The sequence below is a fragment of the Neofelis nebulosa genome, chromosome 9 (assembly GCF_028018385.1).
Source record: "Neofelis nebulosa isolate mNeoNeb1 chromosome 9, mNeoNeb1.pri, whole genome shotgun sequence".
Classification (NCBI taxonomy): domain Eukaryota; kingdom Metazoa; phylum Chordata; class Mammalia; order Carnivora; family Felidae; genus Neofelis; species Neofelis nebulosa.
In genome coordinates, this window is record NC_080790.1 from 111,217,743 (window position 1) to 111,237,765 (window position 20,023).

Below are 20,023 nucleotides of genomic sequence, written 5' to 3' on the forward strand. Positions count from 1 at the left end.
GGAATGAACACAAATACATCAGTAATCACTAATAGGTCAAATTACCCTTCTACAGAAGAAATTTGATTATATGCTTATATATTATATATACATTTAAGATAATACAAGTAGACTGAGGTAAATATATGGCAAAACACACACGAGAGAGTCCTATCATAAAGAGTTGGATGCTTTAAGATGAAAACAGCATTCAGTCAAAAATACTCAAATCAAAATCTTAAGCACCTCACTGGAGACTGATATACCAGATAGAACAGGTGACATATTTAGGAACCATGATAAGTTAAAGTCAAACCTTATGTATCAAGACCAGCACCGCACTTAACAGGGACTACTTTGCTCACATGAGAGGTGCCCCTCCAAACAGCTATCTACCAAGGAAATAGGACTCACAACTCCCATCTTACACTCACTTGCCATTTATACATTCACTGACCAATTTGGTGGGTAGAATCACTGGCACCATTTATTTAACAGACTTGAAATATATATATACTTGAATCTGGGTAAGCAAAATGAATTCCTGAATAATGCTACTCCACGTATTAAGCAAATGTTAACAGAAATTAAGTACAATACTAGCAGACTAAATAAAATTCAAAACAAAAAGGATTAAAAGGGAATAAAAAGAAACTGTATCATGAGCATAAAAGAAGTAGAACTGATGTGATCCTAACAAATGCTTCAAAAATATTAAAAACAAGGAGAAACTGACAAATCTACACAACAATGTGAGAATGACACAGGTATCAGAAATTTGTACTCTCTCACACACACACACAAAATAAAGGTATAGAGGATTTGAATATAAAGCTAGTAAGGTGAATCTACGAAACATAAATAACCCTATCAAAAAAAACACAAATACACCTTCCTTTCAAATACCTATAAACCATACAAATTAACTGCACAAGCTTAAAGAACCTCAAACTCCAAAGAACAAAAACAAACCACATTCACTTTCCACAATAACTCAACATTATGAATTAATCCAACAAACAGAAAGAAATAAATCTCTCCACCTGAAAATTTTTAAACCCACTTCTTTTAACTCTGAAATAAAAGAAGAAATCAAAACAAAATTTATTTTTGGATGAATGACAATAAGAACATTATGTATCAAAATCAGTAAGACACACCCTCCATGGTACCCGAAGGGAAATTTCTGGCCTTAAAAGTTTATCAAATGGATGCAAAAAAGAAAACCTGAATAAAAAGGGAAATGTCACACACAATTTGAAATGCTAGAAAAAGAATAAATTAGATCCAAAATAAGCAGAAGGGAATTATTAAGAACAAAAGCAAGATGTAGGGGTGCCTGCGTGGCTCAGTTGGTTGGATGTCCAACTTCTGTGCTGACAGCTCAGAGCCTAGAGCCTGCTTCAGATTCTATGTCTCCCTCTCTCTCTGCCCCTTCCCCACTCACACTCTCTCAGAAATAAACATTAAAAAAAGAAAAAAATGTTTTAAAGAGATGTAAATGAAATTAGAAAAACATGATCATCATGAACAACACCACAGGAGAGCTGACCAATAACATCAAGCTTTGAAAAAGCCATTAATACAGACAAATTTCTGGTAAGTATATCCAAGAAAAAGAAAGAAGATATAGCTTTTCTTTAAAAAAAAAAAAAAGAAAAATCAAAGATAAGAGTATGTAACCAGAGACTACATGAGTGTACAATTTCATATTAAGTTTAAAATGTACACCAGAAAATTAGCAAGAAAAAATAGAGTACAAAAAGTGGCTCAAGGGGCGCCTGGGTGGCGCAGTCGGTTAAGCGTCCGACTTCAGCCAGGTTACGATCTCGCGGTCCGTGAGTTCGAGCCCCGCGTCAGGCTCTGGGCTGATGGCTCGGAGCCTGGAGCCTGTTTCCGATTCTGTGTCTCCCTCTCTCTCTGCCCCTCCCCCGTTCATGCTCTGTCTCTCTCTGTCCCAAAAATAAATAAAAAATGTTGGAAAAAAAAAAAATTAAAAAAAAAAAAAGTGGCTCAAAATAAGATCAAAAACACAAATCAAAAGCACTGAAAAATTTTAAAAAGATGTGAAAGATCTTTCACCCAAACAAGAACAAAAAATTACCAGGCCTTAATGGTTTCCAGGCAAACCTTTAAGAGCTTCTAGGTTACAGAAAAATCTAAAAAGATTCCTAAGTCATTCTAACCTCATATCAAAACTAGAAGAGAGGGGCACCTGGGTGACTCAGTCAGTTGAGCATCCCACTCTTGATTTTGGCTCATGTCATGATCTCACAGTTCGTGGGATTGAGCCCCATGTTGGACTCTGCAATGAGTGTGGAGCCTGCTTAAGATTTTCTTTCTCTCTCTCCCCCCCCCACTCCCCACATTCTCTCTGGAAAAAAATAAACTAGAAAAGAAACATCTCACAACAAAATGCATTAAATTACTAAACAATGTCCAGTTGTGCAGTAAGAGTAATTAACCATAGTCAACAGATATTCTTCTCAGGAATGCAAAAAGATGGTTTTCACGTTAGATTCCAAAAAATAACAACAATACTTAGTGACAAATCTTAGTACTAAATATGTACAATAGCTATTAAAATAGTGTACTGAAAATCAGAGCAGCGGAAAGATTCCTGTTCCAGGAAAAAACACTGAGTATTATTAAAATGTCAATTCTCCAAGTTAACCTAACAATGTCAATGCAATTCTAATGAGAACACTATGGCTGACTCCCCAGCAGCCATTCCACCTCAGTCCCAGGCAGGGACAGTCCTGAATTTTTTTTACACCTACAAAAATTCCATTCCCAATGACAGGCCTGACCCAAACTGGCACAGGTCATGAAAAGTCTGTCCCTGGCACCTATAAGAAAAGTTTCTTCACTCAAGAAAGCAATAGTGCTAAATAGGATTGAAGCAAGGAGATTAGATTCCTATTTTCCGACCTGTAGTGCCATTTTTTTTTAAATGTGTATTTTGAGAGAGAGCAAGAACGAGAGTGGGCATATGCTCAGGCAAGCAAGCAGGGGAGGGGCAGAGAAAGAAAAGAAAGAGAATTCCAAGCAGGCCCCGCACTGTCAGCGCAGAGCCCAACTCGAGCTCATGAACGGTGAGATCATGATCTGAGCCAAAATCAAGAGCCATAGGCTTAACCAACTGAGCCACCCAGGCACCCTGTGCCATTCTTTTAACCATCAACTTTAGGAAGCCACCAACCTGTAATTACCACAGACACAGCACTCCACCAACAAACATATCACATCAATAGGATTAGAATCTTGGAGTCTGGGTGGCTCAGTGGTTATGAGTCAGACTCTTGATTTCAGCTTACGTCATGATCTCACAGTTCATGGGTTCGAGCCTGGCATAAGGCTCTGTGCTGGGAGCGTGGAGCGCCTGCTTGGGATTCTCTCTCTCCCTCTCTCTGCCCCTCCCCTGCTCTCCCTCTCTCTCTCAAAATAAATAAACATTTTTTTTTTTAATAGGACTGGAATATGAAGGTCTGGACAAACCTAAGACCAATGGAAGATTTTATAATGCTTAAAGCTTAAATGCTTAAAATGAGTAAAGCTTAAGCTTTACTCCCATTTCCTTAGATTAAAAAATTTAAACATTAACATATAGCTATTATGTGTTAAATGATTATTAACAGTCAAGCACTCTATTAGGCACTTGACTGCATAAATTTATTTAATGTTTGCAACAATCATATAAGGCAAGTACTATAATCATCCCACTTTACAGATTAAGAAACTGAAGTGCACAAGAGTCCAAGGTCACAATCAAGAAAAGGCAGAGGTAGGGACTCAAACCCAGATTTCCTAAATCCTTTCACAAGCATTTTCAACAAGTGTCTATACAAACCTAAGAGCACAAAACACACACCCTTGAGTTAATAAGAAAATAAAATTAGGAGTTTAATAAAAATCACATACTTTAAAAAATTAGGAGGATCAACAATATATAAAGAAAAATAAGGAGTCTTGGGCAGAGCTCAGTTCATATGCTTGTTACAGACTTTAACGGTTTCTGGATTTTTCTCTGTACTACTCATCAAACGATTTACGTACCCAAGAACTGAGAAACACTGAGAAGCACAGGAGGTTCATTAGACACATGTTCTCTGATAATGGCTGAGAGAATTATGCCAGGCCATATAATTGTTATTTCAAAACATTCAACTGCCCAAAGGGATTAGATTCCCATCACTGACTGCAGACTGCCTCATATACTATAACAGAATGAATACTGGAATAAGCTTTCTAATCCTTGTTCAAAACACTGTTTCTGGTGGGAAAAGGAACTTCTGCTATACCATCACAGTCTTCATATCTCACCAACAGAATACTTATTCATCACTTCCAATTACTGAATTATTCCATTAATTTTCACAGATATTTCAGTCTGTCTGCAACCCTTCACATATATCCTGGTATTAAGGCCTCCAAGGCACTCAGTCTAGACAATCTACACTTGACTTAGAATTTAAACTCTGCCTCACAGGTTATTTATGTAAAACCATCTGTAGCACCACGTCTGTCTCATAATAGGTCTCAACAACTGAAAGGCTTTCAAATGGGAAATAAATGGTGTATAAGAATGTGCTGCTTTCCAATACTATGAACCACATCTTTACCAGACCGATGTGGTTAAGATATTGCAAACCCAAATCTCTGGGCCGATCTAGGCAGCAATCTTTGGCACCAATTAAAAGGCCTACTTTAATAATATTCTTGGGGTGTCTGGGTGGCTCAGTCGGTTGAACGTCCGACTTCGGCTCAGGTCATGATCTCGCAGTCCGTGAGTTCGAGCCCCGCATCAGGCTCTGTGCTGACAGCTCAGAGCCTGGAGCCTGTTTCAGATTCTGTGTCTCCCTCCCTCTCTGACCCTCCCCCGTTCATGCTCTGTCTCTGTCTCAAAAATAAATGTAAAAAAAAAATTTTTTTTAATAAAAAATATTATTCTCAAAATAGTTTTAACTTGGGGACTAGATTCCTATATAATATTATATATTATCAAACCAGTAGACTCAATAATAAATTCTACATTTTGGAAATATAAACCCACAAAACCTAATAAACTACTAGAAAACTAAAGATGGCTTCCACTTTTAGAAAGCAAACTTTAAGCTGTTATTTACAAGAGAAGTTTTCACATGCTGGTCAGTCTCACTGACATACACTGAGAAAGAACATAATAAACTAAGAACCGTGCCTGAAGATAAAAATATCCCAAGGTATGAACCTGAAAAAACATTCACCAGGTTATAAATTTAAGCCTAAGAAACATCACTGTTCTTCTAAATGACCAAAATAACTATTCTTTTCTGCTTGATAAGGTCCTAACAGCCTACAGTCTATTGTCTTGTTCCTTCTCTCTCCTTTTAACATGTGTTTAAGCAAAAGATTTTTTTTAGTATTTTGAGAGGGGGGGAGGGGGGGAGGGAGGGGGAGGGAGGGAGAGGGAGAGGGAGAGGGAGAGGGAGAGGGAGAGAGAGAAATCATTTGCGCACATGCAGGGGAGGGGGAGGGAGGGACAGAGGATCCCAAGCAGGCTCAGCACTGATGGGGGGCTCAAACTCAGGAACCATGAGATCATGATCTGAACCAAAGTTGGACACTTAACCAACTGAGCCACCTAGGAGCCCCTAAAAGATTTTTTAAGTTTACTTATTTCTTTTGAAAGAAAGAGATCACTAGCGAGGGAGGGGCACTATGAGTGCAGAGCCCAATGCAGGGCTCAAACTCACGAACCAAACCGTGAGATCATGACCTGAGCTGAAATCAAGAGTCAGGCAATTGGGGCTCCTGGGTGGCTCAGTTGGTTAAACGTCCAACTTCAGCTCAAACCATGATCTCACAGTTCGTGGGTTTGAGCCCCACATTAGACTCTGTGCTGACAGCTCACAGCCTGGAGCCTGCTTCACATTCTGTCTCTCCATCTCTCTCTGCCCCTTCCCCACTCACACTCTATCTCTGTCTCTCTCTCTCTCAAAAATAAATAAAAACAATTAAAAAAAAAAAAAAAAAAAGAGTCGGGTGATTGACTGAGCCACGCAGGTGCCCCAAAAGATTTTTAATAGCATACATCACTTCTCCTTTATGGTACCCCCTAGATAAAAAAGGGTAGGGATGCTAACACTGTTAGAACAATCATATTACCTAAATACACATGGCCCCTAAAATAACATACTGTACCATTTTACACAGCTGCATACTTTGGATTATTTTTAGGCCCTGCTTAATGCTTCACATTCTTTGAACAACCAAAGTGAAGGACCATGTTTACTTTGATTTCATTTAGATTTAAAGTTGATAAAAAGGTTAAAAAGCATCCTCTCCCATTCTGTACCTCAAACATAGGCTACGAAGCAACAGAAATCTTTTTACTGAGCTCCTAATGGGCAGTCTTCCCTAATTTCCTAACTGAAGATGAAACACTGCACCTAATAAGGGGCAGTCTCCCAGGGCCCCAGCACCAATTCCTTTCTGCCAACACTGATGCTCCCCAAAAGCCAAGGAAAAGCAACCATTTGCTAGGCTGGCATTATCAAGCTACAAAAACTTTTTTTTTTTTTTTAAGAGTTTTAAGTTTATTTTTTTAGTAATCTCAACACCCAATGTGGGTCTCAAACTCACAACCCCAAGATAAGAGTCGCATGTTCTACCAACTGAGTCAGCCAGGCACCCCTAAAAGCTTTTTCTAGATCAATGGAAATTAAGGATATTCCACGACTAACAGGAGTCGAAAATCAACGTGTCCCAAAGATCTCCCTGGAGTGCTACAACATGCTTCATGCTTTGAAGTCACCTTCAAAAATCCAGCTCATCCACCAGCCACATGGGATACTCCCATCCCAGGTTCCACACCTTTAACACATCTGCTGCACATCTGGGACCCTTGATTAAAATGCATGTTCTCTTGTGACATGCCTGTATACATTTGTCAAAGTATACATTTTGCTGTATGTAATTATGCCTCAGTAAAATTTTTTTAAAAATTAACAGATGCATTAAAAAAGCAGGGGGGGGCGCGCCTGGGTGGCTCAGTTGGTTAAGCAATCAACTTTGGCTGAGGTCTTGATCTCACGGTGAGTTAGAGCTTCGCACTGGGATCTCTGCTGTCAGCATGGAGCCTGCTTCAGATCCTCTGTCCCCTTCTCTCTGCCCCTCCCCCACTCATGCTCTGTCTTAAATAGAAATAAACATTAAAAAAATTAACAGGTGCATGTTCTTAGACTTGTTTGCAGACCTGAATGGGTTTTTGGTTTTTTTTTTTAGGCTTCTAAGTAATTCCATGTAAGAACCACTGCTCTGGGTTACGCTGCATGTACCTTCCCCTACTCAAAAATAGGGAAAGTCAAGAACACTGGGTCTGAAAGTCAGACACCTAATCACACAGATCCATTATTAACTCACTACATGCCCTTGGACAAAGGAAAAATTTCACTGACAGTTTCCTCTTCTGGAAACTAGGGATAAAAAATACCTACCACATAGGGTAACTGTGAGACTTCAATGATAGGTTTTTAACATATTTGACACAGTGTCTAACACAAGTAAGCAGTACATTACCATCATTAGCATCTTTGTTTTTTTTTTTTTTTTGACGTTTATTTATTTTTGAAAGACAGACCAGGAGCGGGAGAGGGGCAGAGAGAGAGAGAGAGGGAGACACAGAATCCGAAGCAGGCTCCAGGCTCCGAGCTGTCAGCACAGAGCCTGACACGGGGCTCAAACCCACAAACCGTGAGATCATGACCTGAGCCGAAGTCGGACACTTAACTGACTGAGCCGCCCAGTCACCCCTGGTTTCCATCACTTTAAATCAATCTTTACTTGGTATTTCTCTGTCCTGTGAGACATACTCTACCTAATCTAAAACTTTTAAAGAACTTCTTACACACAGACATGCCTAGCCTCATCCCTAATGGGATGGGAACAGGTTTGAGAATTACACTGTTTTGGGGAACGTGTGGCAGAACATGACTATGACCAGGGCCCACAAGAATTCCTAAGATAAACTGAATAGCTCCTTCTAGTTTCAAATGACATCTAGTCTCCTACCTTTAGACAAGTAGTTTAAGGACATCAGAATGAAGCTCTCTAACCTCCAAAGAAAGATGGCACCACCCTATACCCAACTTTACCAAAAATAAATACGGAGATTTATTTAGTCTTTACTGAATTCTCTCAGAGGTGAAACCATTCTTGGAGGGTTCAGAAATCAAGAGGCTGCCTCTCCATCTAACAGGTGCACCCCTGGACAGTAACAGAAAAAACAAATGGAAGAAAGAAATAACCTTTTTGGCAGGTCTCATTACCTGAGAGATGGCTTTTCATGATTTATCAGAGAAAGCAATAAAGGCAACCATGACAAACATCAGACATAAAAACAAAAAAAAAAAAATGTAAATAAATAAATAAATCCGACATGAATCAAAAGATATCTCAGGGACGCCTGGGTGGCTCAGTCGGTTAAGCATCTAATTCTTTTTTTTTTTTTTTTAATTTTTTTGTTTGTTTGTTTATTTTTGAAAGAGAGAGAGAGAGTGAGTGGTAGAAATGCAGAGAGAGAGGAAGACACAGAATAGGAAGCATGCTCCAGGCTCGGAGTTGTTAGCACCACATTCCACACGTGCTCAAACCCACAGGCCATGAGATCATGACCTGAGCCAAAGTCAGACATTTAACCGACTGAACCACCCAGGTGCCCCTAGCATCCAATTCTTGATTTCAGCTCAGTTCATGATCTCCACGGTCTTAGCATGGAGCCTGCTTGAGATTCTCTCTCCTGCTTGCAGGTGCACTCTCTCTCTAAAAACAAAAAAATAAAAATAAAAAGACATCTCAAAACCACCTTACATACCACCCCCACCCCCCAATACAATCTAAACCAGAGTTTTCCACAGGTGTCTCTGAGCAGCTGTATCTAAATGATATGAGGAATTTGTTAAAATGCAGCTTCTTAGAACCCTCCCCAGATTCTGATTCAAAAAGATGGAGTTGGACCCAAGGAATCTGCATTTTTAACTCCCAAGGTCATTTTTATGCTCAAAATTTGGAAGTACTTCCACAGTAGCTAGAAATTTTCACCCCAAGTAAGTCTTGAACACAAAAGATAGTGATTATGCTTAGCTTTAGAGCAATGAAGAAAACAGCTAATAGAATATACACAATTCAATAAAGCACAGTGGTTGAGAGGATGTATGGAGCTGGACTTCCTGAATTTACATTTCTATCCCACTACTCACAAGTCATTTGACAGGGGGCAAATGTACCCCCGTTTTCTCATCTGTAAAATGGAATAAACAAGTTATGAGTACTAATGAGTTATTAAAGCTCTCAGTAGAGTGCCTGACCTCCGCAAACACCCAAAACACAATCCTTATTTAGAAAGTGGGTGATGGGCATTGAGGAGGGCATCTGTTGGGATGAGCCCTGGGTGTTGTACGGAAACCAATGTGACAATAAATTATATTTAATATAAAAAAAAGTACTTATTTAGAATTCTTATGGTCAATGGCTAAAAGACAGCTGGCTAGAGGGCTGTGAATCTCTGAAATTTACAACCATCTCTGATGATGTAGTACAAAACCATTAACGTTTTGCATTGCTTAAAAATCAGGTGCTTCTCGGGGCGCCTGGGTGGCTCAGTCGGTTAAGCGGCCGACTTCGGCTCAGGTCACGATCTTGCCGTCCGTGAGTTCGAGCCCCGCGTCGGGCTCTGGGCTGATGGCTCAGAGCCTGGAGCCTGCTTCCGATTCTGTGTCTCCCTCTCTCTCTGACCCTCCCCCGTTCATGCTCTGTCTCTCTCTGTCTCAAAAATAAATAAACTTAAAAAAAAAAAATTAAAAAAAAAAAATCAGGTGCTTCTCAAATAAAACACAAACCAGGTAACTGGTTCTAAACATGGTATCGATTGAGAGCAGTTAATCTGTTTTCCAAATTTCTTTCAAGACAGGAAAAGACAAAGTAATTCAGACTCCCAAATTTTTCACAGCAAAACAGGGCTACATTTAACATTTAATCATCCAAATCATGTAAAAGTACAGCAACCTGGTGGCTGGCTGAGGTACAAGACCATCCAATAAAGACCTCCCTCTCGTAACCTGCATTTAAAACAGACTGATTTCCTGAAAGAGGAATTTGGCAACAAGACAAAAATCTAACCATATGTAAAACGTCACTAAATGATAAAGCTTATATTAGAGTATTAAGACAGTGGATACTTTCAACAGTAGCAATAGCTACTAGACTGAGGATGCTAACTGAAGACCTTTAAAGGGGTGAAAATGTATGGACTAGAACACAACGCAGGAAAAGAAGCCTGATAAGAAAATGGAGAAACCGATTCTCCAGAAAGAGCATGTGCAACTGCCAAGGCGAGATTCCCTCAAAATAAAAAGCCTTAATGCCCAGAATGCTACAGACCTGAATAGTGAGTATCAGCAAATAGATGCAAAGAAAACAGAGATATCTGGGTGAGAGATGACCCGAATTCTCACGGGAAGAAAAGCAGCCAAAGCTTAAGTGCACAGAACACGGAATCCAGTTTTAGGCCTGCAGCAACTCAAGGGCTAGTTAACCATTTTTAGGAAGGCCGAAATCTCCAGTTTAAAGGGATTTAACGTCTTGGACACCGCTCTTTGGGACCCACGGAAAACAGGCACGGGGGATTCAAAGGATTTAGGGGGAAAGGAGGCGGTGGAAATGACTCAAAAGAAGCCTTCTCGACGATAAAATCATGTGACTCTCGGGCAAAGAATGCCCAAGGAGCTAAGGAGAGGAAGAAAGGGTCCTGAGTAAAGACGCTCCACTTCCACCACCGTCAAGGGCGGACCACTGCGCCCGAGGTCTGGGCGGGGGCCGGACCCTAATGCCCCAAACTTGGACCTGAGGCCTCCAGCCGGGAGTCAGCCCGTGCACCAACCTAGGACCACCGTGCGGGGGCACTGTCCCCACACGAGCGCGCGGGAAAAACGGCGGCCGCGCCGGAAGGGGGCAGGGCGAGCCGCGAGGACGACCCCCCGGGCACTTACGCTGCCGCTTCTTCCTGAGGCTTTCCACGCGCTGGCGGGAGGCCGAGGGAGCGCCGCTGTAGGAGCCGGGCCGGTTTCGCCTAATGCCCTCTGCCGAAGCCGAGGCAGAGGACCCGACCGGGGGCTCCGACGCGCTACTCGCCCGGCGCCGCAGCAGCTCCCGCCGCCGCCCATCAGGCCCTTCGGGCGCCGGCTCCCCCGCCGAGGCGGAGGTGTCGGCCGCTCTGCCGTGGCGCTCCATGGGCACGCCGAGCCGGCCCGCTCCCATCCGCAGCAGCCGCCGCTGCCGCCCAAGCCAGCCCCCCAGCGCCGAAACCCTCGTCGCCTCCTCCGCGGCAGTCCAGCCCAAGCAGAGGCGCCCCCTCCACCGTCCGCCTCTTCCGTTGCGCCAACGCGCAGCAAGCCAATCCAAATAGGGTGGGGGCGGCCCGAAGGCCTCGCGTCCAATCGCCTCCCTCACTCGAGGCGGATCGACCGCGCGTCCGTCCAATGAAAGGCTCCCAGGACGGGGCGGGGCGGAGAGTGGCGGGGGAGGGGATCGAAGCTTAGCCGCGAAGAAGGCGGTGTTGCCGAGGGGAGAGTGATGGCGGCGCCGCCCAATGGACGTGTGGGTGGAGGGGCCGGCTCACCCGCCCGCACTGGCGGACAGGTCAGGGGGGCCCTGCCCCTGAGTCCCGCCTCGCTGCTGCATCCCTCTCCCCCTGCCCGCGCCCTCCGCCAGCCCAGCAGTGTGCCCCCCAGCGTCTGGCCGCTAGTCATTGGCAGACCGAAGGGCTTGAACCGCGGCTGATTTAGCCTTTGTCCCTTGGCCTGGTTCCGCCACTGCCGTCGAGACCACCAGCCCCTCCGCGCTCTTTTTTACCCTCTCCCCCAGCACTGCCACTGGCGTGGTTGGGCTAAGCCCCCTCCATTCCGCCTGCGTTGGAGAAACGTACCCGGTACCAGAAGGAAAGAAAGGTCTGGGGCTGGTCTCCATGGCAACTGGAAGAAAGAGGTGGGTTATAAATCCTACGCCACCCTTCAGTGCTGAAGGAGGGGGTGTGGGAGCCGGGGAGTAGGGTTTGCGTTTTGAAGGACAGTGTGTATTCCTTTTCCGTGCGGTGCACTAGGGGGACATAGAAGGATTTGGTGGCTGCCTTGGAACCTGGGTTGTAAGGGGTGTGTGTGTGCGCGCACGCGAGCGTTAATCATCTTATTCCCTTTTGGGGGGCGAGACCACAGTCACCTCCAGCCCTGAGATACTGACCATTCACACCTATCTAAGGCCCTGCCACCCATCCCTTCTCCAAAGGTTATCCAAGCCTGGAATGACCCCACCTTGCTCTGTACCCTCAAGGCACTCCCTCAGTCCGTCAAGTTTAACAGGACTATTAGTTTTTCTTGCTAATTATTCCTAAGTGCCTCACCCGGGACACTGTAATGTCCCTTGGGTGATAGACCTCATTTTTTTTTTTACCTTTGCCGTAATAACTGCTAGTAGCCCACAGAACGAGAAAGGTAAGCTTCTCTCTTGCTTGTTGAGTAGAATTAGCCAGGCTCACTCCAAACTAGTTCCCCCTCATTGTAGGAATAACCTTGGAAACCCTGTATCCAAACTCTGGAAATCCCAGCTCCTGCAAGAACCCATCCCAGATGGATCCTACAAGAACTAAGAACACCTGTAGCTAGACTTCAAAATCCCAGTCCCCAGTATTGCTTATCTTTCTGCCTACACCTCACCAATCTGGTCCTCCTTGACCTGAGGGAGCTTTCCTCCAAGCCTGTTGAGCTGTGATAGATCATCCTGAAGAATCAAGAATCATCACCTAAGGCTGCCAAGATGAACCCCAATATCAAAATGACACCGAAAATAGGTGTAGGGGTTTTTTGGGGGGGGTTGTGTGTGTGTGTGTTTTGCAGTGCATGTAATGCCCTTACATGTCATTTCATCTAGCAACACTTGGATAATGAGGCAAATTAACCAGAGGCACACAGCTTAAATGATAGAGCCTGGATTCCTGAGAAGTTCAGCTACCCTCTGCGTTACAGTTACCAAAAGGCACAGATTCAGTAAAATTCCAATAAATTAGTGGAAGGCTTTTTGTCATCTTAAATAAATATGTTTCTTCATTCCCTGGTGTAAGCTTACAGTGTGTGGCTATCATTAAAGTTTATCCAAAATAACAGGTGAAGCATATACTAATGACAATTAGGCAAGATGTTTATAATCCTAAAAGTAAAAATGCAAATAAACTGAACAAAAGAAACCAGACACTAAAGAATGCATACCATATGATTTACATGAAGTTCAACGTTAATAAATGATGTAAGAAGTCAGGATAATGGTGTTTGAGGGTGGGGGGGAAGGGAAGAGAGTAGGCATGAGAGGGCAACAGATTAGACTTCTGTAAGGCTGGTAAGGTTCAATTTCTTTGGTCTAGGTGATGGCTACGTGGGTGTGTTCACTTTGCAATATTTCATCAAGATGTTCACTTGTGCACTTTTCTCTATGTGTGTTATACTTAAATATGGCATTTATTTTTTTAAAAAATTGAAGATTTGTCCTGGACCAAGGAAGCCCATGATTAAGCTTACATTTTTTTTCCCCCCAAAAAAAGTCAAATGAAAGTAACAAGAGGTTTCCTTTTTGGGGCACCTGGGTGGCTGAGTCGGTTAAGCGTCCAACTTTAGCTCAGGCCATGATCTCACCGTCTGTGGGTTCGAGCACCAAGTCAGGCTCTATGCTGACAGCTGAGAGCCTGGAGCCTGCTTTGGATTCTGTGTCTCCCCCTCTGTCTCTGCCCCTCCCATGCTCACACTCTGTCTCTCAAAAAATAAAATTAAAAAACGTTTAAAATTAAAAAAAAAAAAAGGTTTCCTTTCTCTGTGGTTATTATAACACACAGCATCATTTAGAGGGACAGAATCATTAAGTTTTTTACCATTTGTCTCAGTTACTTTACCCTTGGGGAGAAACCAGTTTTCTGGTATATACATCAGAATAAGCACAGAGGTCATAGTAAGCATAGTGCTTCAGAGGAACTAATCAAATTCTAAAGTAGTGATTTGCCATTGATAGAGCCATTAATGATAGAGCCATTTCAGTGACAAAACATCATATAGAATACACATCTACCATATTAGGTGCCTACTGCTAGGTCAGAAATAACCCCAAAACTTAGTGGCTGAGAATAGTAATGAATATATGTTATCTCAGTTTTTGTAGGTCAAGCATTTGGGAGTGATTTACCTGGGTGGTTCTGGCTCCGGGCCTTTCATGAAGTTGCAGTCAGTTGAGGGCATATGGGCTGGAGGGTGCCCTTCCAAGATGGGTTATTTACATGACTGGCAAGCTGGTACTGGCTGTTGGCAAGAGGCCTCAGCTCCCACAACATGGGCCTCTTCATAGGGTTGCTTGAATGTCCTCACAACATGACAGCTGGCTTCTCCCAAAGCTAGTGATTCAAAGAAAAACATGCAGAAGTCACAATATCTTTTAAGATCTAGCCTGGGAAGTCATACTTCCATCGTTTTTGCAACACCCTATTGCAATATCCGATATCCTGTTATTACACAGATCAGCCCTCTTGAAAGTGGGTTCATACTACACAAGGACACCAATACCAGGAAGAAGAGAGTCACTGGAGGCCATCTTAGGGCCCACAGTCTGCCCTCTGGATCCCAGGGGATGCGAGAAGCTTCACATTCTCATCTCTTACTGCTTCCTAAGAGCCAGGGGACAGACCCCTCTCTGAGTTTCCCTTGAGGTCTCTTGCAGCTAAAGTAGAGCAACTGGGGAGTAAAAAAAACCAGAAGTATGATCACCAGAGCGCCAAGCCACAGAGGTTTATGGATCAAGTTCTCTCTCCTTTCATTGGGCTGTATTAGTGCCAGGAAAATGAAAAGCATAGAATCAGGCCCCTGTCAAGCCCAAGGTCTTTTTTTCCAGAGTATAATGGTGAAAATTTGGGAAAACCTTGGCTATTATCTCTCCCAAAGGACAAAAATATGAAGAACATGAAGTTGTTAAGCCCCTAGACATTCTTCCAAGGCCTGGCCCCTGGCTCAGAATGCGCTATTGAAGAGGGATAGAGATGTGTGTTATATGTGCATTTGCACATTCACACACACACAATAGCTAGCATGTGGCATTCTAGTGGTCTCACCAGAGCTCACAGGCAATATGAATATTACCTGCTTTCAGAAATAAAGCTCAACTTGTCTCAGGAGAATAAAGATAGAAAATTGAAGATGAAATGTAATGAGTTTAGAACAACTCAGTTTCCTAGACATGGAAGATTCTATCCTTTCCCAAGTATTGAAAGGATTGAAAACTTTTTCTGTTTTCAACCTCAAGGCCTATCTTATCTCTCTTTAAAAATCTTTTTTTATTATTTATTTTTGAGAGAGATAGAGCATGAGCGGGGGGGGGGGGGGCAGAGAGAGAGGGAGACACAGAATCCAAAGCAGGATCCAGGCTCCAAGCGGTCAGCACAGAGCCCGACATGGGGCTCGAACTCACAAACTTCGAGATCATGACCTGAGCTGAAGTCAGAAGCTTAACCAACTGAGCCATCCAGGTACCCCAAGGCCTATCTTATCTTCAACTAAATATCCCTGATTTGGATACTATTACCAGATAACAACTAATGGCTTAGCACTGTGCCCAAGTAAGTTTGGGAAATATAAGATAAACTTAAGTCATTTTCTTAAAGCTTTAATATTCTAAAGGGCATGATAAATCTCCAAGAGGAGGCTAAGGTATGTAGCTCTCTTCCAAATGTAATTGACCATGGAACCCTTTTTTCACAGAATTTTTTCCTTAGACACACTGGGAAATTACTTTATAGATATAAAAGTCACATCTCTGTTGTATTGTATTGTATTGTGTTGTGTTTTGAAAGGGAGAGAGAGAAAGTGTGAGCAGAGGAGGGGCAGAGAGAGAGGAGAGAACGAGAATCCCAAGCAGGCTCTGCACTGCCAGCAAAGGAGCCTGATTTAGGGTTTGAACTCACGAGATCATGATCTGAGCTGAAGTTGGGACAGTTAACCAACTGAGCCACCCAGGTGCCCCCACATCTCTGTTATATTAAAGGCAATGGAGATCTAGTTCTTTCCGTTTTAAGAGTTTGACAGCTGTTACTATCTTTGTTCCCAAATAAACCTACAGTAGGTCCCCCCCCCCTTATCTATAGCTTCACTTTCTAGAGCTTCAGTTACTCGCAGTCAGCCACGGTCTTGAAGTAGATGATCCTTCTTCTGAAATACTGTCAGAAGGTCAATAGTAGCGAACTGCTATGTCACAATACCTACGTCATTCACCACAGTTCGTCGCATCACGTTGGTATCGTATTATTTCACATCATCACAGGAAGAAGGGGGAGTACGGTACAGTAAGATATTTTGAGGGGTACCTAGATGGTTCAGTTGGTGGAACGGTGACTCTTGATTTTGGCTCAGGTCATGATTCCAGGGTTGTGGGATTAAGACCCACATCGGGCTCCAGTGCTGAGCATGGAGCCTAAGACGCTCTCTCTCTCTCCCTGTGCCCCTCTCCCGCACTCGCTCTCTATAAGTTAATTAATTAATTTAAAAAAGAATATTTTGAGAGAAAGACCACATTCATATAACTTTTATCACAATAGACTATTGGGGCGCCTGGGTGGCTCAGTAGGTTGAGAGACCAACTTTGGCTCAGGTCATGATCTCACGGTTTGTGAGTTCGAACCCTGTGTCGGGCTCTGTGCTGACAGCTCAGAACCTGGAGCCTGCTTCAGATTCTGTGTCTCCCTGTTGCTCTCTGCCCCTCCCCCATGCATGCTCTGTCTCTCTCTGTCTCAGAAATAAATAGACATTAAAAAAAATTTTTTTAAATAGACTATTACAATTGCTCTATTTTGTTTTTATTGTTATTAATCTCTTACGGTGCCTAATTTAAAAATGAAACTTTGGGGTGCCTGGGTGGCTCAGTCGGTTAAGCGTCCGACTTCAGCTCAGGTCACGATCTCGCGGTCCGTGAGTTCGAGCCCCGCGTCGGGCTCTGGGCTGATGGCTCAGAGCCTGGAGCCTGTTTCAGATTCTGTGTCTCCCTCTCTCTGCCTCTCCCCCGTTCATGCTCTGTCTCTCTCTGTCTCAAAAATAAATAAACGTTAAAAAAAAATTTTTTTTTAAATGAAACTTTGTCATAGGTGTGTATGTACAGGAAAAACATTGTATATATAGGATTTGGCCACACTTTTAAAAGTAAAAATAAATGGGTAAAATTAATTTTATTAGTATATTTTATTTAACCCAATATATCTAAAACATTCTTTTCTCATGTGGCCACATGTGGCCCTACATATAAAAAATCAGTAGGGGCACCTGGCTGGCTTAGTTGGAAGAACAGGCAATGCTTGATCTCTAGGTCATGAGTTCGAGCCCCACATTGGGTATAGTGATTACTAAAAAAATAAACTGTCTTTTTAAGGATCTTTTTTTAATGTTTATTTATTTTTGAAAGAGAGAGAGAGAGAGTGAGCATGAGCGGGGAAGGGGCAGAGAGAGAGGGAGACACAGAATCTGAAGCAGGCTCCAGGCTCTGAGCTGTCAGCACAGAGCCCGACGCGGGGCTCAAACCCACAAACTGCGAGATCATGACTGGAACTGAAGTCAGACACTTAACAGACTGAGCCACCCAGATGCCCCCCAAAAATACTAAACTAAAAAAAAAAAGTGGTCAATTGCCACAAATGTCTAGTGGCTATCAAATTAGACCCATTAAAAGCCCTACTCAGTAACAGTTCAGTTGCCTCCTAAACATTTGTTCTGCTTCTGGTTTACTTTCCAGGCCCACTGCTCCCAGGTTAATTGTACTAAACCACTGTTCTCATATAATCTCCTTTCTGTTTAAAAGGGTTTGATAGAGGCGCCTGGGTGGCTCAGTCGGTTGGGCGTCCGACTTTGGCTCAGGTCATGATCTCTCAGTCTGTGAGTTCGAGCCCCGCATCGGGCTCTGTGCTGACAGCTCAGAGCCTGGAGCCTGTTTCAGATTCTGTGTCTCCCTTTCTCTCTGACCCTCCCCCGTTCATGCTCTGTCTCTCTCTGTCTCAAAAATAAATAAAATGTAAAAAAAAAAAAAAAAATTTTTTTTTAAATAAAAAAAAATAAATGAAAGGGTTTGATAGCTTCTTGGCCTACAGAACAAAGTCCACGACACTGAATATCTGAGACTCCTGGGTGGCTCAGTTGGTTAAGCGTCTGACCTCAGTTCAGGTCATGATTTCGCAGCTTATGGGTTCAAATCCCTGCTTGGGATTCTCTCTCTACCCCTCCCCCACTCACACTTTTTCTCTATCAAAATAAACAAATAAACTTAAAAAAAAAAATCCAAGAAGCCCCACATTTAGCATCTTTCCACTTTTCCTCATTACTTCCCATATGCTTATGTAGCATGTTCTAGCAAAACGAATCTCCTAGTTCTCCGGACAGACTTGACTCTTACCCAGCTATAAGCCTCATCCTTCATCCCTACACAAACTTCCTTCCCGCAACATTTCTGCTTATCAAAATCCAACCCAACTTCCACGGTTTAGCCCAAAAGATAACCTCCTCCTTAAAGTCTTCACCAACGACCACAGTTAGGTAGGAACCTTCCAATCTTTTATAATATGTCACCTTTAATGACATGTATCACATACTTCTTTCACATCCTTGGTGTACATGTTTTATAATAACTAAATTACGAAAGCTCTTAGAATAAGAGTTTGCATCTTCATATTCCCCACAGTGCCTTTCACAGTGTAATACACACACACACACACACACACACACACACACACATACACACAATGTGTTAACAAATGATTACAGTGGCAATAACAATTTCAGGATCCTTTAAAATACTAAAATCTTTGCAGTAGATAATGTTTGGTACCTGCCACCTCACAACCACTCCTTCTTCTCCCAGAAATCCCCCTACCCACCTATAGATTAGGCCCCAACGGCTCTGTTCATACTGCATAACACCACCAGCTTGGAATGGGGAGTCACTTCTCCAAGTGTGATGCCACATCCCCCATGCAGGCAAAAGAACCGAGAAAGCTGGTCTGCAGAGAGACCCAAGAATGAACAGATGCGCTGAGCGAAACAGGAAAACGAGAGTGCTTTTCCAGTTCTTCCAGGCCTGCCCATTTCCATCCTTTCCTGGGCTGATTACTTTCCTGTCTTTGGGTCCCTTCCTGTAACATTAAAATACATTTCTTGGTGTCCCTGGGGGGGGGCTCAGTCAGTTAAGCGTCCAACTCTTTTTCTTTTTTTAATGTTCATTTATTTTTGAAAGAGAGAGACGGAGTGTGAAGCAGGCTCCAGGCTCGAAGCTGTCAGCATAGAGCCCAATGTGGGGCTTGAACTCACAGACCACGAGATCATGACCTGAGCTGAAGTCAGACGCTTAACTGAATGAGCCACCCAGACACCCCAGCATCTGACACTTGATTCTAGCTCAGGTCATGATCTTGTGGTTTGTGAGTTCGAGCCCCATAGTGGGCTCTGTGCTGATGTTACAGAGCCTGGTTGGGATTCTCTCTCTCCCCCTCTCTCTGCCCCTCCCCCACTCACACTGTCTCTATCAAAATAAATAAACATTCAAATTTTAAAAAACCTTTTATGGGGCGCCTGGATGGCTCAGTCTGTTAAGTGTCTGACTTCAGTTCTGGTCATGATTTCGTGGTTCATGGGTTTGAGCCCTGCTTTGGGCTCTGTGCTGACAGCTCAGAGTCTGGAGCCTGCTTTGGATTCTGTGTCTCCCTCTCTCTCTGCCCCTCCCCCCCTCAAAAATGAATAAACATTTAAAAAATGTTTTTGAAAACACTCCTTTTTTTCTTAATCTAGCTGACATTGTCTTCTCTTACTTGGAACCAGAGTCTTAAAACAATAATGATGGAAACCAAGCCCTGATTATCAAGGTCTCTCATCCTGTCCTCTCCCATGATCCAATATCCTGAATTATAACTTTCCTACCAAAGGGCTTAGAGCCCATTTCTCAAGGATCATTAGAT

General features: G+C 43.1%; 1 protein-coding gene across 1 annotated transcript; it reads right to left on the reverse strand.

The window, feature by feature from the left end:
* Positions 1 to 5,983: 5,983 nt before the first annotated feature.
* LOC131485477 (pantothenate kinase 2, mitochondrial-like) lies at positions 5,984 to 11,404 on the reverse strand. The gene is made up of 2 exons (XM_058684999.1): positions 11,007 to 11,404; positions 5,984 to 7,150 (listed from the first exon to the last, which is right to left on the reverse strand). The coding sequence occupies exons 1-2, from the start codon at positions 11,272 to 11,274 to the stop codon at positions 7,089 to 7,091; spliced, it is 330 nt and encodes a 109-aa protein (XP_058540982.1). The 5' UTR covers positions 11,275 to 11,404; the 3' UTR covers positions 5,984 to 7,088.
* Between the last annotated feature and the right edge of the window lie 8,619 nt (positions 11,405 to 20,023).

Excerpts from the sequence above, each read along its gene's own strand:
- LOC131485477 (XM_058684999.1), bottom strand. The coding sequence starts at position 11,274 with ATGGGAGCGGGCCGGCTCGGCGTGCCCATGGAGCGCCACGGCAGAGCG. Across the intron at positions 7,151-11,006 it reads CCTCAGGAAGAAGCGGCAGC|AGCATGAGTGGGGGAGGGGC; the intron begins GTAAGTGCCCGG and ends TATTTAAGACAG.